At 38.4% G+C, this 18,672-nt stretch overlaps 1 protein-coding gene across 9 annotated transcripts in view; it reads right to left on the bottom strand.

The window, feature by feature from the left end:
• The window catches only part of MECOM (MDS1 and EVI1 complex locus), a 561,175-nt gene that overhangs the window by 24,660 nt on the left and 517,843 nt on the right, over positions 1–18,672 (bottom strand). For 5 of the 9 annotated variants that reach the window (XM_019810458.2, XM_019810459.2, XM_019810461.3 and 2 more), the window contains 4 exons: positions 13,686–13,833; positions 12,203–12,359; positions 6,463–7,819; positions 3,928–4,015 (listed from right to left, as the gene is read on the bottom strand). In XM_019810458.2, coding sequence (XP_019666017.2) covers positions 3,928–4,015; positions 6,463–7,819; positions 12,203–12,359; positions 13,686–13,833 — 1,750 coding nt within the window. The remainder of the gene's footprint in view (positions 1–3,927; positions 4,016–6,462; positions 7,820–12,202; positions 12,360–13,685; positions 13,834–18,672) is intronic. The other 4 variants (XM_003991927.4, XM_019810460.2, XM_045037299.1 and 1 more) reach the window with 3 other exon arrangements.

Raw genomic sequence — 18,672 nt, 5'->3', positions numbered from 1 at the left:
CCCCAAACAATTTTCAACCACGTTTCTAGGAAGAACGTCCATAGTACATATTTGTACCTTACATTTAACTTATTTCTAAAAGAAAAACAGAAATATAAATAGTCCTCTAGTGGCCTGACACAGCAAACATACTTCTTAGAATGAAGTGAGTGAGGAATTTAGACCCTGAAAATGAAAACAAAAAACAAAACAAAACAAAATAGCAATTATCTTTTAATTTTGGTGTATGTGTTCTTATATCTTATAGACATTTTTGACAAGATTTTAAAAATATGTATTATTATCCCAAAAGTCAGTGAGATGGCCTAATCATCTTTTAATAAAATTCAATAAAATATCAATATCGAATTAAAATATCTATTGAGGTGTTCACCTTTCATTGATTAGGAATTGTGCCCTGGGGAGGAATATGCTGGGTAGAATACAAAGACATACAAAAGTTATAAAATCAGACTTGCCCAGAGAATACCCCTACCAAGAATTTATATATATATATATATATATATATATATATATATATATATAATACATATAATTTATAATGTATAATGTATAATACATATTATACATATATATGTATACATATATACATAATATGTATATATAATATATATATATATATATATATATTTCTATGTTTTCTCTAAAGCATTAAGAGTATGTGTTCCCCTTGAGGCACCTGGGTGGCTCAGTTGATTAAGCATCCGACTTTGGCTCAGGTCATCTCACGGCTCATGACTTTGAGCCCCTCGTCAGGCTCTGTGCTGACAGTGCAGAGCCTGCTTGGAATTCTCTCTCTCTCCCTCTCTCTCTGCTTCTCCTTTACTCATACATGATGATGATATTATTATTATTACCCTGAGAAATACATAGGGAATGCATTATTCTCATTTGGAAGACAAACATACAGAAGCCCCAGAGGGACCATGTGATTTGCTCCAGTGTACTTTAAATTGGAAAATGAAGTAATGAATAGTCTTCCCCGAGCATTTATTTAGCTATAAAATAAAGGCAAGGCCTGGGAGCAGAGGCAAAGCCTTCCATTTTGGCCTTCTGCTCTGTGCCACCCTTACTGCTGCCCAATGAGGCAGTACCAAGAACACATTAAGCATCTTTCCAAGTACTTCTAGACACATCAGAGCTCCCCTAAAGAAAGTGGGCTCAGGGGATGGCAGGAGGTCATTTTACTAACGGTTCTTTACATTTGAAATGGGATACTTCCGCATTCACTAATAATGAGAGCTTTTCCTCATTTAGGTCCTTCCACTTGCCAGGCACGATGTGTACCATGTTATGTACGTTAACACGAACCCATACAGCCACCCAGGTAAAGCTGGTAGGGTGTGCCCATTACGCTGATAGAGAGGCTCAGAGAGATGAACTGCGTTGGTCCAAACCTGAGCGTTTTTGCTAATAAGCAGCCACAAAGCAGTCATTTTTGCCCAAATCCTGGCAGGTGGTCTTTGTTTTGTTTGCGTTCATTTATGGGAAAGGAGATCTTGAGGCTAGGATGGAATTGATAGAGTACTAGAAAGAACAGAAGAATTCTGCTGAAACTTCAGGACATTTGAGGCAGATTTTCTGAAAGAGCAGACTATTTGGTCTGAAGGCTTGATGAAAATAGGGTGACCCAAGCTTCTCCCAGGTGACAGTCTTTATTCCACCTGTAGCCCAGTGATATACGGCCATTACACATGAAAACAGCTACAATGTTTATAAAAATAATAAAATATTTCTGTAGTAGTTGGTAAACAGCCTCTGCTCCAAGAACCCTGAGTTGCCCCCCTACCGTCCTGGCCTCATCTCAAAAGACCCTTCAGACAGCCCACCAGCCAACAACTGCAGCATTAACATTGGTGCAGCAAGGACTTCCAAGATCCTGCTCCAGAATTCCAGGAGTCCATTCCGATTGGTCAGTATTCATGACATATGAGGTGTTAAATATGTTGACTATCACTCATGGGTCCTGTTCTAATAGCAGCAATAGGCAGTCACTTCCACCAAGACTTGACATTCTGGAAACACACACTGCCACTGTGCTCCTACAGGCATGTTTGCGAGGCTCTGAGGGAATGACTGCTGTTCTCCAAGTATTGCACATACATCTCATCATTTGTGATCCTTCACTCACTTTGGAAATAATAAAAGATAGCACATTTTCTTATATTATGTGATTAAAAAATATGCACGTACTGTAACACTCGTATGCACATGTAGAGTTATTGGTAGGCAAAATTGTTCATCTTATGAACTGGGAAATTTACTTTGGCTAGTTAAAAATCTGAATTTCAGAGAGAATAGGGACTTTACACCCAACTCCTTCATCCTACAGATAAGGAACTAAGAGCCAGATAGACTGTCACTCAAGGACCCTGAATTCCATCTTTTTTCCATCCGTTACACCATGTACCCATAGCACTTCATTTTGAAGTGATTAGTTACTAAATTTTAAAGATAATTAGAATATGAAAACAATTTGATCCTTGTAACTAAACATATATAACTATAATATCCCTGTGAGCATTTAGTTATAATCAGAAAGTAACTATCAAAAAGATACACTTTTCGTACAATATCTGACACAAAATGCATGCAGTGTTCATCTTCCTTAGCCCATGAGGCCTAAAAGTGCAATTTAAATCAAGCTAAACGTAAAATATAAATACCTGATAAACATTTATTATTTTATAACTCTTTTCTTTTCCATAAGGCAATTATAAAAATCATATCATTCCTTAGCCTTTCCACATAAAATGAATAGTGACTGGGATATTTCTAACCCTTTTACTACTAAATCATGAATTTCCTCACTTTGAAATAGAGAGAATTTTTGAACAATGATAGATTTCTCCAGCTAACCGGAAGATGGTACTTCAGTTCTCATACTCTGTTATTCAGGACGTTGGGAAAGTACTTGAAAAATTGACGAAAAGGTAGCAGAGGGGGAGGGGGTAGAAGGGCAGGCAGAGTCACATTCCAAGATAATTTAATTACCTCACAACTTTCTATAAGACATCTTGCATAAAATTCCACCAGTTTTATTAGAGGAGCACAATTTTTAGTTTGAATATGTTGAAACGCAATAAATTAGTTCACTGATTTTAAGCATTTTCATAAAAATTTTGCTTACCATCTATAAAGACCAGAGCTTATAACCTTTAAAATCAGAAATAAGGAAAACAAAATATCAGGTTAAAAAAAAAAAAAACGTTTAAGATGTTTGTATATTTGTTCTTTCAATACAATTCTCTACATTTTGATTGATAGGTAAACCAGTTTTTAAAAATAACCAAATACGTAAGGAGATAGAAATGAGCCAATTAGATGGCACTGCTTTGTATTCTTCTTGTGATGAGAAACTGTATATATTTTGATAAATGGACACAGCCCCATTCAGCAAATAGCTCTGTGTATTGTGGTAAATTCTTGTGCAATTACAGAACTTCGCTGGAATGCCCAGTGGTCTCTAGATAAATTCCTTCACCCTCTATGGTAACAACTTGTCAGGTAGACTCATTTCCTGTTTTTTATCTAAGCACTAAAGGACTTCAAGGACTTTCATGAGTTTGGGACGAGTCACAGTCTGACCCATCTCTTATTATCAGTAATTTTTAAACACACACCAAAAAAAACTTCAATATTTATTTTCTTAACTGAATTTTGTTCACTCCAAAATATATTTTGGATCGGTAAGTAGTTAGCAGGAGACAATAATTTGACACCCCAAAACATGTTATTTTTCCACATATATTAATTTTTTTCTTTAAAGAGTTTGGGTTTTAATTCTGCTAGAATTTCCTGTGTTCTTCCACACCAGCGTCATAGGAAATCCTAATGTTCTCAAGATTTCTTTCATTTCATTGCACCTGCTTTTCAGGATCAACAAGTTAGTTTACAAGCTTGAAGTCTCAAATTCAAAATACTTACTTGTGGGTGAAATAAGAATCCTGGCGAAGGTCTCAAGTATTTCTCTTTTAAAGCTTCAAGTGGGTCAGTTAGTTTTCTTTTCTCTACTCTGAAAGGTTAAAATTAGTTTTTGAAGATGAATCAGTCTCATATATCAATCGCTACATAATTACTGACATTTAAACAGCTAGCAATAAAACAAATGGTAGATTTCTGGGAAGCACACTAATAAAAATATAAAGACATCTGTTCAGCTCTTGAAGAATACTCATGGCACTTCTAGGCGCTCATAGAAAGAAGGTCCTATTCACAATGGTAAAATCCTATTGGGTGACTAGTAACAATAATAATGAGGAAATATAAAAACTGAAGAGTCATGAAACCGGAGGCTTGGTTAGATATTTGTACCTTTCCATTTCAAATGCAGACAAGAAGGCTTGATGATTTTGAAATCATGAGGACAGAGCTCATTCTGAAAATTAAAGTCATTTTCTGCCAAGAAAGTGTTCCCCTAGACATTCGTTATATTTCCCCCATACTTGCCAATGAGGGCAGGAGAGTTTCTAAGCACCTATGCATTCTGCTCCCCTCTCTTCGAGGTCCCTCTTTTGGATGCCACTGCTGATAAAGAGGGCAGGCAAAAGGGGGTGGAGGGAAAAGGAAGAGGAACTTTTTGAAGATAGAGAAATATAAAAATTTTCGGCATATCCCTTCTGCTTTCTAAATGTTTGTTATTCTATTTTCTATTAAGTATGCAGGAAGTGACATCATGGATTAAATTAATTTCTTTTACCAACTGTTGATACATTTCTTTTTAAGAACCGTTGAATAAGCACGCTTCTAAAATAGAATCAAAATTAATAAAAACAGCTACCACTTCTTGAAAGTTTATAGATGCTATGTTTTGCATACACTATGTCACTTACTGAAACAGGTCCTCTTATACCCATTTTATGAATTTAAAAAAAAAAAAAGAACAACTTTAAGACACGGGAAAGCTGAGATTTCAACTCAGGTCTTGCACTAAAACTGGTGTTTAGGCATTTCATGACTTGGGTAGAATGACAGGCCTAGGTCCCTTATTGGGATTGAAACACCAGGGAGAAGACTGAGTTTTGAGTAAGCAAGGGGCAGAGAGGGTTAGGATATGATGGAGAAGAGTGTAATGGGTGTGTGGATGAATTGGAAACCCATTGCCACTGGGAGGGTCTGAGAAAAAAAAAAAGTCTAAGGGATTATCTTCACAAAGGGCTGAGATGTATCACTGAGTTGGAAATACAACCTCACTGGCAATGGGTAACACACAATCTACACCCCAAATATGGAAGTTCTGTTTTCCCTTCTTTTACCTCTCTTATGGAGACTGCCACAAGAATTAAGACATAATAATTGGGAAAAAGTGCACAGGCATGGTACTGATGGCTCGGAAAATATTTTTGCACTGTCCTTTTCAATCCCCTTCAAGCTGGGGGGGGGGGGGCGGGGAGGTGGGGTAGCATTCAACATACCGGCCGTATTTCTTAGTTAATGTATTATAAATAATACAGGTAGAAAAGGAATCTTTGGTGAAAAGAGTTTGCGGCTCTAGTACTTATTAAGTAATAGGAACTCAATGAGTATTGTTGAATGAAAGAGTAGCACAAACTTGTTCGTGAAAGAGAATCAGGCAAAAATACGAAAATAGTCTCATCTTACACGAGTCCAATAAGCAATTATCCATGCCTTCCATTAATTCTTGACATTGTTCAAGACTCGAATGAGAAAGTAGATGTGAAAATGCTTGGTAATATTTAAAATACACAATAAGCATAATTACTATTATTCATACTTTTAAAGAAAGCTGGTATTTAAAAAATAAATAAATCATTCTGAATGTCAAGTGAGTGTTAACAGAATACTGTCTATGAGGCTTTTTATTAAGCATATATGTTTCCCCCCCAAAGCACTTTTGGATGCATCAACGAAAACTGGATAACGAAGGTATTAAACAGTGATGTGTCTTTCAAAACCAGCCACTCACATGATACACAAAACATTTTTGTGATTAATATTTCACTTACTTTGGCTTCCTAGGAGATTTATATAGAAACAGAATCTGAGCGGTACTTATTAAGGATGTGTTGGTCGGTTAACAAAGAGAAAACGCATGCTGTTCTGCATCCCACCTCATTCCAAATATCCTGACCCGCTCGAGTACCCACACATATTTGCATTAATCCTTCAGGAGCCTCATTCTTCTGCCACTTGACAGCTTGCTTTAAATATGGCTTTCCCATATTTTCCACTTAAAAAATGTGTTCAAAAATAAATTTATTGTCAGGGGAAAGAACTCTGTGGGCCTCATCCAAAACCCCAAATTCAGAGACATCCAAAAATAAGTCCAAACTTAATGAGTTGACCGTCTGAATAAAAAATGAATTCACTAGATCAAACAACTTTACTCTCTGCCTTGTAATAATAACAAAAATGGTTTGTTAAAAGCCATGGCTTTCAACTGCAAACCCTGCCCTTTGTACACACGTCGTCCACATTTAATCGTCTCCTGTCCACCCTTACCTGTAAATAGGGTCCATAAAGAAAGGAGTGGGTCTAGCATGCTGCAAGGAACCATCTGATGCTGGTCTTGGTTCAATGCTGCTTCCTTTCTTTTCCCCAAACACGTGGTTTTTACGAGGCTCGGTCAGCTTTGTCCCACTGGCTCTACTCCTACTGCCCATGCTTAGATCCAGGGGCTGGTCTTGGCTTGTGGCAGGTGTTGCTGGAGGCTTGGAGGGGACTGGAGTCAAGGGTTTCTCGTCCTTTCGCTTAGTGGTGAGATCAAAGGGAGACTCAGAGCTTCCCTTCTGCAGTTTCTTTACTTCACTTGGTGATTGGGGTTCCATTTTCAAAGGTAACGATCTCAAGTCTCTATCAGGAAATGGGTACATTGATTGAGAGAATGCTGGAAAAAACGGGAGGGGAAACATGGAAGGGTAAGGTAAAGCTCCAACTTTTTTGTCTTGCAGCCCCACCAGTCCTGTTGAACCAAAGTATTTTTCAGCAATAGAAGCAATAGCTTTTATAGAATCATTCACAGCTCCTGACACCGCAGTTTGCTCCTCTAAAGATGGTGAGAAAATGGAATGATTGCTGTATTCTTTCTTATTATGTATTGAAGCCAGATTCTGAAGCGGGCTTACTTTGTCTTTGAACATTTTACCATTTTCTTTAAATTTCTCTTTATCACTTTCAATGTCACTTTCCAGATCAGAGCCCGAGGTTGTTTCCAGGTCACTGCCACTTGGCGTACTGACATCATCAAGGTCACTACTCTCTGACTGGTCACTGATTTTCTCAAGGGGCCTCTCTTCAGAGGACCTCTCGGGCTGGAGCTCCACTGGCTTATTGTCCCCTACAGGTGGGTGTTTAGATAGTGCCTTCAAAATATCCTGTGTAGCTGGCAGTATCTGAGGATGTGTCATGAGGGGACTTTGACTTTTGTTTGTCTGTTCAGTACTTGATAGTCCTTTAACAGGAGAACTAGCAGGTATCAAAGGAGGCCTGTGGTACAAGCCGGAAGGAAACAGACCAGGGAAGCTAAAAGAAAATCCAGGAGCTGTTGGAAAGGTAAGACCAGCAGGATGCCTATTGGCACCAAAATAGTCAGCAAGGCCCGGGTTGGCATGACTCATATTAACCATGGACGTTTTATCCATAGCTGGGGTTCCAGGAAGTGAAATGCCTTGGCCAAAAAATCCACCTGCCGCAAAATGGTTCTTGCCCTCACAAAACCTCCTGTGTTTATTTAAGGAAGACGTAGTGCTGAACATTTGTCCACAGTCTTTGCACTTGATTTGGGTTCTGCAATCAGCATGCATGCGCTTATGACGACAAAGGTTTGAAAACTGAGTATAGGATTTATGGCAGACCTCACCTGTGTGCAAACAACAAAAGAGAATCTCAGGCTTTATGGCAATTGCTTCTGAATTTAGCAAATATCACAATTGGTTTACCCAAAATTGCAATTAGGAAGCCAGGAAAAGTTGTTGGAGGTACGAATCTGGGTACTCCCAACACAGAAAACCCCGTGTCACTAGATTCCAAAGCAAGGCATCCAACCTGACAAATGTCTTGAGGCAGCACAAATATTTCATATATAAATATATTTAAATATTTTGTCATCCCCATTGCAAAATATTTTTTCATCATATTTGTGTATTTAAATATTTATAGCAAAGTCCAATTCCAGCATGCATTGACTTCCCACCCCATTGCTACCCTCATAGAATCTTACAAATTCAAGTCTCAAGGCGTACTAAACATAAAACATAACAGGAACCCCTTTAAAATTTTAGACCACTTAAAGACTTCTAAGTCGTAGGCACCAAAACAAAATAAAACAGCCTTTCCCTCGACCAGAAACTTTACCTTCATTCCCTCTCCCCCCAGGGAAAAAGCCTGTGACTGCCCTACCATTATTTAATTTGTATTATATCATATGCTCTCATCATTCACACATCAAAGCCACACAACAATGCACATTGTGTATTCTGAGACATTTTTAACAATCATTTTCATGATTTGAGAAAGACTGACATAATTTACAATGGCTCTATTTTAAGCCTGCAAAGGAAGCTAAATTGAATGTGGTCCATCCTGCATTGCTGGTTCCCATGAACTATGATCACGTCCTCTGACTTCCCCTCACACCAGTGGTTGTGCTAACCTTCCTGCATTTATGAAACCCCCGTCCTTGGGAAATACGTCCACTTGTTGTCATATCTTCGCCGGTTATCTCAGGGCTTGACTTCTATGTGGGTTAGCCAACTATGGTAAGCAGGGAGAGTGTTCTGAGTGCTCTAATCCAGAAAGAACACAGCAGGGCACGGCTGGGAAAGAACCCTCTTCGCGGAAAATTTGCCAAAAAAGTAGAACATCTTCCTCCTCACAGCTGAGAGAACAGATCTAAGTGTATTTTAAGACCAAACTTCGTAACCTTTAAAAACTCCTTTGCTGGGTAAGAATTCCCCTCACTTCGCAGGCCGGCAGGATTATAGTATCCATTTCCTAAGCATCACATTTTTTTTATCTGACTTTAGTAGAGGTGAATCCGCTTTATGTGTGAGCTTACTTTAACAATCCCGTGCACGTTTGATACATGCAGAAACATGATATGCCTTGTTGGTGATTACTGAAACAAATTTATAGAAGAAATTAAATTGAAGACAAAATACGACATTTATTGCTTTCATGTGATGGCTGCCTTTGAGCGCCGAGTGGTTGAGCTCCTAAGTTAAAGCAGTAATAGTTGAAAAAAAAAAAACTCGAAGGAGATTTTATAGATGTTCAATCATGCAAAACTCACCCAAAAGTTGGATTATCCCACACACCACCAAACAGGAAGTACCAAGTGATTCCATAATATTTCTTTTACTACTAATGATTAAAATGCATTGCTACATATATCACTGCACTTAGTAATAGTTAAGGAGCTTTCAACTGTGGGATGATTCATGACATTATAGAGGCTGTAACATGCATTTTAATGGGAAGAGAAGATGTGAGTGATTTCTTTTCAAATTATTCTACTGGAATATATTGACCAGAGACTACTTTAAAAGTATATACTAGTAACCATATACAATAAATACACATGCTATTTAAATTCTTTGATACACTAATTAAAACCATATGATGTAGAGGGTAGAAACATGAGGCTTTCGCTGGTTATACTAATTCAGCTATGAGCAATAACAAGAAATAGTAAATAAAATGTCGTTGGAATTATAAAAGTTCACTCATCAAGAAAGTAACACCTCTCCTCTGGGCATTAAAAGGCGTTGAGAAAACGTCTTGATGGGTATTCAACCACGGCATAAACTTTTGAAAGGTTTGCAAGTGTTTGGCAAAGAAATGTTGCTCTCTCTATTCCTTTCTTATACCTGGATGGATTGAAGAAAATCAGGAGCTTCTCTACATCGGAGTAACAGAAGGTGCATTAGACTTTCCTGGTTGCCACCCCGTGTTACACAGATGAGCGATGTCTGTGTCAGGTCTTAAGAACAGAGAATCTGGGATGTTTCCTTAGGCGGAGGCTTTGTTTTCCTCACTTGAATGTCTGGCCTGGCCCACCACTAACCACCAGGCCTTCAGGTAAACGGCTCAATTGATGTTGAAGTCTATACTGTACTGTAATTTTCTCAGTAATAGGAATTAGCCAGCAGTTAACATTGCATTTTTCTACTTATTAAACAAATTAAGAGGTATTTTGAATATGTTCAGCCTATTAGAGCATGTGGTTTCTATTTGGGAAGGCTGGAGGTTTCTGCAAAGGCAGTGAGTAATTACCTTAGCACTGGTGACTTTGGGCTCAAGCTTGGCGGTACACTGTAATAAGAGACAGTTGCCATAAACACACCAGTGGGGGTAAATCGTGGTGTGTGGCCTTCTGGTGAGAAACAGATATCAACTCTAGGTGAACCTCCTCCACTCCCAATCTCCACACCAACTCTCCTCTTTTGTTCTGAAATTACATGGCTATTATTCATAATTACCCCACGGTTCTCTGTCAGATTTTACATTTGAAGAATTCCATCTGCTATTTAAATTTACCAATAATTACTGAAAATCCATTTGTGGCAAATAGTTGTGCAAGCTGATTGGAAAGGGACACCCTATAGTGCTTTAAAATGAAACATTTGATTTCAACACAATTAAAATTCCAGATCCCAGAACCTTAGATAATAGGAATCTATATTTTCCAACTTTTAGCTTAAATAATAGAGAAATCATTAAGTCATTAAACAGAGAATCCGTTCAGTCTATTTTTTCCCACCAAGACACAATAAACGTACCAAAATTTGTTTCTGAGGAATCAGAAATACATGAGTTATTTATGCCTGTAACACTACGAAGTACATTTTTAAGGGCGTCACAACCTAGAGTCCGAAACGCCTTTATGAGACAAGAAGTCTAAAATTTCTATTGTATACTTTATTTCCTGTGATTTCTAACAGCGCTCCCCCCAAGGGAGACTAGAGCACCCTTTTGTTTATCAGCTGGTCATCTTCACTCCACCCAGGGTACAGGAGAACCCTGTAGGAGCAAAACAAGACTCTAGTTTAAGCTGGAAAGGGGAAAAAAAAAAAGCTCTCCTGTTGCTTGGAAGCACAAAAGAGGACTGTGTCGAGCTAAAAATGAGGAGAGTTAGTCTCTGGCATCTGTGTGTTGGCACCAAAGATTATGTTTTTGCCCATCAGGTCCTGTAGTAGTGTCTCATATACCTACTACAAATTATTGAGTATTTGTCAGAAAAAAAAAATGTTTTCTAAGAGTTCCCACGTCAGAGGTTTTGCCAACTACTGAGTATGCCTCGATCATTTCCATGCTCATCTGCATACAAAATCAGTCTTAAAGTTTGCAGCGCAACTCAGTGAGTCAGTATTTATAAGCCCAGCTGAGCAATGGATCAAAAGAAGTCCAGAGTCATTGCTCAGATCGACTGAAAACAACTGATTTGCTTTATGAAATATTTCAGCACAATACAGGGAACAGGAGTGGGTGGACAGAAGAAGCAAATGAGCGCGGAGTTGTACTTTATGTGGAGTGTGTTACTAAAGTGCTCTGTGCAGGGACCTTCTAGGTAGGTGGTCAGACTGGATGTCTTCTGAACACACACTGCCAGTAAATTTGCTTTAGTGTAGTGGCTTATAGAAGCAGCGTGTCCACCATCAAAGTGAAAATGTTCTGCTTTTCAAGTAACTGGTAGTTCTTACCAACCTGCAGCCGGTGATTGGTAACAATGTGTAGATTAAGGGGAGTCTTATTCCCCCCTCCCTCTCCACACACACACACACACACACACACACTCACTCACTCACTTACAGTCACAGCCTACTTGACAAGTGGGGCTCTTCCAGCCTTTCTGATCCAGAATAGGTTTTTATCACTTCATCTTATTTATGGCATTTGCCTTTGCTGTTTTACAAAGCCATGACCATTTTCAGTGGAAGACAAATCTGGTTCTCTCTATTAAACCCTACAACCTGGAGAGGCTTCCCTTTCATTATTTAATGACTTCTCTTTTCTCTACTTGTTATTGATTTCATCTAATAGAAAACACCCCAGGAATTATAAACAAGATACCACGGATCGGGGTGTAAAAGATGTTCTTGTAATAGAAAAATAGCCCAACTGGATTGGACCATAAATAGCTAATGCAGAGACCCTTCTATGGCCATGCGGCCATCTCCTGATCACAGTGCCTTTCGGATGAGAGACAGATGCAGGAAGGAGGGCTGGAGTGTTAAAAACTTACAGATAAAGGGCTTCACACTGCTGTGGATGTGCTTGTGTTGTTTGAGGCCCGACGAAGTGGCAAACGTTTTGCCACACTCCGGGCATGCGTGGGCCCGGGCACCAACATGCTGAGAGCGAATGTGCCGCTGGAGGTTGCTAGGGTCCGTGAAAACCTGCTAGGAAATGAGTACTGATTAATCAAGAAACTTAATCCAAGGACACAATAACGAAGACCAGGAATGACTCAAGAAGGAATTTTGTTTATTTATTTTGTTTTTGTTTATTTGTTTTCCCCAAAGACCAAAAGAAAGTCATATTCCCAAAGCATGAGCTCCTCTCGGAGAGGGACTGTAAATTATTCAGATCTATATCCTTAGCAGGAAATGTCCATCGGTATCAGTTGAACAAAATAATTGATGGCATGACAGACCCCAGTCAAGATCTTCTTGATCCCATTTAGAGTGATTAGGGTTGAAAAATAAAATGCCAGCCAAGACATTATTTAAAATGGTATGTTACTTCCATCCTTTAAACCAAAACACACTATGTACGAAATTGGGGGGATTTTTACGAAAGTATCTCAAATCTATCCAAGGAGTTCTCCCAGGGATAATGCTAACACTGTTTCAAGCAAGGTACCATTAAGCTAAAACCATTCCTTTAAACATTATACTAAAAGAGAAGAGAAGAGAAGAGAAGAGAAGAGAAGAGAAGAGAAGAGAAGAGAAGAGAAGAGAAAAAGTCACCCACACTTCTGGGAGCAAAGCATCTCTAAAGATAATTTCAAATATCACAATTTCCACTGGCATGAAGAAAGATATTCAAATGCTATAAAAAGGTTTTGGAAATAGAAATCAACTTCAATAACATCAGCGCACCTTTTAGTTAATTGAGAGCCATGAACATTAAATGATGTGAACTACTGTTTCCATGTTTCAGAGTCATGGTCAAGGTAGAGTGCTTCACTGCACCCTTATGCTGCTCAGCAGTGGCCACTAAGGCAGGCCACTAAGGCACTGTGCTCTTAATTAGAACCAAGTCATGATTTATGGTGGGGACTTGGGTGGAAAAATCTGCAAATGTAGGAGTCTCCTATTCTTTCTGAATAGGCATTCAGAAACTTTATGTGACTTCCTCACAAACTGCTATTAAAAGAAATCAGTAATGTGCATTGGATACAATTTTCATTCTCCATAAGGCTATAAAACAACCCCACACTGGCAAGCCAGTAGCGGAACCAGGAATTTACCAAGGATGTCTGACACCTAGTTCTGGAACTCACCATTAAGCCTCACTTCCTCCCTTACAAAAATAAAAGGGTACCCACTAAGTGTTTTTATACACTGTACTAATGCCTTTTAGCATACAACACTCAGTCTACTTTTCTCAAGATATTTATAGTTTCCCCTCTCAAGGGTTGTTTTTATATATCATAGCAAGTGATGGATTAAGAGAGAGCAGGATGACAGAGAGAGGCCAAGTAGTCTACAAATTCACTGTACCTTGGCACAGTTTTCACATTCATAGTGCTTTCCACTGTCATGTGACATCTGGTGGCGAATTAAATTGGACTTCCAGTTAAATGCCTTGGGACACTGATCGCACTTGTATTCCCTCTCTTCAGTATGTGACAACATGTGTTTCTCCAGGCTGTTAAGAGAACAATTGGTTGAATAAGACGCGGTGACAAAGAATACATTCATAAACAGAATGTCATTTTATTGCTAATCCAACTGGCAATTAAAGAAATGAGAAGGAAAAGGAGTTGAGGTGAGAGAAGAGAAGAAACAAAGAGAAGAAACAGGCTCACAACAGACGAAAGAATATTTATTCTTCCTACACTGTGTCCTTCACTAACACAGAGAAGTACCCCTGTTGTTTGAAAATAAATCTGATATAGCTATCAGGGGTTAGTTGCCAAGTTAGAGGCACGATAAACGACTAGTTAATTGCCCAGTTCTGGATTCACCACACCATTCTAAGGGCAACACACATTGCTAATACCCACTTAATTCAAACACAAACACTGAAACTGAAGATCTTCAAAACATGCTTAAGAACATGCAGGCAGGTATCCTTTCTAATATATAACCTCTAGATTCAAAAAGGTACTTTTGTTTCTATCCATATCTCCAAGTGGAAAAGTGAGTTGTAACCTAACTATTCACCAGGCAACTTCCCAAAATAACCCTGAGACGGATGGATGAATGGATGGCCCTGCAGATGAGCGATGAATGGATATGTGTATACATAGATATAGAAGCATATGTATATAGCGCCTATGAATTAGGGAGGAAAGAAAATGTGTAATAATATAAGTGGATGCACTATTAAAGCCCTTCAAAAGAAAAACGGAGTTAGAAGTTTCTCACAAGGATAATTTTTCTGTTTTCAAGCTTAGAATATTTTTACTTCTCAAATATTTCCATCTCTTTTCTAAAACTTGTATATGAAATCTGCATGGATTTAATGAAAAGCAAATATTTTAGATAATGGATTGCTGTGATAGTCAGATATTTGAACATATTTGTTAATTAAATATGCACAGATAACACACGGGGATACTACCCCTGAAGTAACCAGAGCTTCTTGGAGAAATAGCCTGTTTCAAACTTGAAGCCCAAGATACACGATAGGCCTTGAACATCTTGTTACGGCAAAAAGCAAGAAAGTTATAGAGCATGTCAAAAGAATTAAGGTACCAACGTGAAAAAACAACCACTGACCAAAGATGAGGAAATTTAAGCATCAATAAAAATAATAATTTCATCTTTTAACAAAAACAATATTCAAAATCGCACAAACAAAAGCTCACGGGTCACCCTTGGAAGATTCTGAGAAGCAAAATCATTACTCTGAAAACTAGTAAGTAAAGAGAAAACTCACCCACATGTCCTGCCCTTCCTATATGAACTGTACTTCAGGGTGAGCAAATAAACAATGAGGGGAAGTTTCTCTGCGTAGAATTAACAGAGATAATAAATAATGAAATAATGATAGAAGTAGAAAACATCCATTTTACAGCATGTAAGCAATTAATAAATGTAGGCAAGTCAGAAATAAATCTTGTGCCTCCTGAAGGAAATAAACCATAGCATCAGTGAGGTATTATTCTTAAAACAATGAACCTAAATCTGATCAAGGCTTGGGATGTAACTGTGAGTTTACAGGAAGTAGAGAAGATGGAGAAAGATGTTAACACCAAGGGGACATGATCAGTAGAATCCAGACTAGAGGAAATGCTACAGGAAAAAACAGTTTCTTCTATAAATAAATTTCAATGAGGGAAGGAGGGAGGAAGGGAGGGAGAGAAAGAAAGACTGACTTTGACTGAAGGAACTTATAAATTAAAAGAGACATAAGAGGGGCACCTGGGTGGCTCAGTCGGTTAAGCGTCCGACTTCAGCTCAAGTCATGATCTTATGGTTTGCGAGTTTGAGCCCCGTGTCGGCCTCTGTGCTGACAACTCAGAGCCTGGAGCCTGCTTCAGATTCTGTGTCTCCCTCCCTCTCTCTCTGCTCCTCCCCCGCTCACACTCTCTCTTTCTCTCTCTCTCTCAAAAATAATAAACACTAAAAAATTTTTTAATAAAAAAATTTTAAAGAGACATGCCAACAAATTGCAATGGCAGATCTTATTACGATCGTAATTCAAACATAAAACTAAAAATAATGAGATAACTGGGAGAAATTGAACACTGACTTTATATTTGGTAATATTAAGGAATCATTATTTTTAAAGTGTGGTGCAGAAATTTGTGTTCTAAAGAGTCCTTTTTTCGACAGATACATACTGAGCTATTTCTGAATAAAATGACATAATGTCCAGGATTTGTTTCAATAATCTGAACAAGTATAGCTGAGACAAGACTGGCCTTGTATGATAATTACTGAAACTGAGCATACGGGGGTTTATTACACCATCCCTCTCTAGTTTTGTATACTTTGAAACTTTCCACAGTACAAAGATATTAAGAAAAACAACAACAACTACTACCAATCCTGCAAGCACTCTTTCTTTGCCATGTTCTATTTTTCTGTGAGATAAATACTCTAAAGTTGAGTACCAGTAAGACCCTGCGCACCTAGAATATATCCAGGAGTCACGTACGCTGTGTAAATGGCAGGGTGCGTGACAAAATGAAGTACCCTTTCTCCTATCTTGATAAATCAGAAATGTCTTTCCCATATTTTTTCTCCTCCACAGCTTCCCCTCTACAACTCCATTCATATTGGCATATGAACTTATTTTTCCTGCCCCGTGAGTCAGTCGACTTTGTAATGCTATTCTGTTTGAGCACAAATGGTGATATCTCTGTGAACAAAAGGTACCAGGAGAGTACAGGTGTGTGGAGTCACAAGAACAGCCCTACCTTTATCTACAATATGCAATCGTCTGTTTGTTACACGAGTTAAAATGTTATTAATAGAGTTAAGAGAGAGATATCATCAACTGCGGTTAACATTGAACTGAGTCAGGGACATCTTCCGAAATCATGGCACAGATTCATATACTCACTGTCATCCTCAGCCACTCAGGAGGGCATGCCATTTGATGACATATATTCCAATATGTACGTCAAATCATAAACTCTGAAATCTAGTGGGAGAGACAGGCCTGTACATTGAGTCTTATTCCTGTGCCCTTACTCCAAGGATATGATAAGGTTTCAAGAATATAGTACATGGCATACAGGGGGAAAAATAACTAGCAGTGTAAGAGGAATTCTCCTTTCTTTTTCTTCTAATCTAGCATAAAATCCGTATTGTTCTATCACTCAGTGATAGAAAGAATCAAAAGACAACTGGTTCTTACGAAACCAAATGTGTATTTCTTTCACAGACACAGAAGCCATCCCGTCAGCTGTTAGGGAGGCTTCTCCACTTCTCATAGAACTTCATCCTATTTTATAGAGCTTTGCCTAGCCTTCTGGGTTCTTTGCAATGTTTGCATATTAACCTTTGGTCCTTGCCCTTTTGGGGGGCGAGGGGGTATTTTTTCTCAACATTTGACAGAAAAGATACAGAACAGAATAATTATCATGTCAAAAAAATTTTCTCATTTGTTTAAAGTATAAAGCAACAAAATAGGATTAAATAAAGTGGAAAATATTCGGGGAATGTAAGTTCTGCACATGAATAAATTATATAACCAAAAATACCACTTATATGGTCGACCTCAGGTTGCATAGTGACATGCTATATCCGTCTGGCTGAGCTACCAAAAAGAAAGTTCTGAGGGTTCATCCAATACCAGATAATTAGGTTTCCTTATTGTTTCCCACTGAATGTTTTTGACTGAAGGCACCAAACTGGCAGTTGGTTTTGGCATTAAGTAGAGTTGACTCAGCCTCAATCCCAGAGCCAGTAAGAAAAGAAACTCTCTCTACCTAGGTGTCACCATGCCTTCTAGTGGGCAGTAGGAATTACATTTTAGTGTCTAATCCACCATTTTTTGTCTTATAATGCTGCCCATTATTTTTGATAGCAAAATTGAAGGAAATAATACTGAATCTCTGGCATCAGAGATACTGCTTTACGGTAATAAATACTTTCCTTACCCACAGGTATTTATTCGTTTCATTTTATTTTTTAATTTGAGCACAATTACATTTATGAGATATGCTCTGACTTTTTTATAATACAAATCTAAGTGTTACCAAACATTTATAACAGATTGATTCTCTACGTGGATTTATATTAAATGGTAAAGATGAGTTTAAAGGGTACCGGGAAAGCCCTCTTATTCCCTACAATGTTTTCCCTCTAAAAGCTAAATCTTTCCAGCCTAGAAATTTTCAAGCTTAGAAATGTATCCTTTTGACTCAGTCTCCTGAAGGAATGGGTTATCCTTGGTGCTTTTCAAAGTTATTTATCCATTAAAATCAATGACTGCTGTATGAAACCTTTCCTGTAAGAAGCCTAGACAGAGAAGAGGATGCAGGGCCATCAATGAAGAGAGAAGGAGAAACACTGAAGAAAGAAAGGAAATAAAATGATAAACTGAAATAGGTGGACTGTCCAAGGTAAACCATGAGTAACTCACACTCTTAAGGCCAGCTGATACACTACCATAACCATTTAAATACAGGGTTATGTTCACTTGAAGTTCTGATTATAGATTCCAAGGATCATTTCTGGATTTAAAAGCAAAGAAATGAGGGGCGCCTGGGTGGCTCAGTCAGTTGAGCCTCCGACTTCAGCTCGGGTCATGATCTCGCGGTTCGTGAGTTCAAGCCCCGCATCAGGCTCTGTGCTGACAGCTCAGAGCCTGGAGCCTGCTTCAGATTCTGTGTCTCCCTCCCTCTGCCCCTTCCCCACTCGTGCTCTGTCTCTGTCTGTCAAAAATGAACAAAAGTTAAAAAAATAAACTAAATAAAAGCAAAGAAACAAATACAATTGTTAAAATTGTTTGTGGGCCACGGCAAAAACCATTAGGTAGAAGCACACGGAAAACCTATTAGCTGGTTCTGTATCTCTGATCAGAAGA

The sequence above is a fragment of the Felis catus genome, chromosome C2 (genome assembly GCF_018350175.1).
Source record: "Felis catus isolate Fca126 chromosome C2, F.catus_Fca126_mat1.0, whole genome shotgun sequence".
NCBI lineage: Eukaryota > Metazoa > Chordata > Mammalia > Carnivora > Felidae > Felis > Felis catus.
The sequence above is the reverse complement of the archived record's forward strand: the minus strand, read 5'-3'. Positions and strand labels throughout refer to the sequence as shown.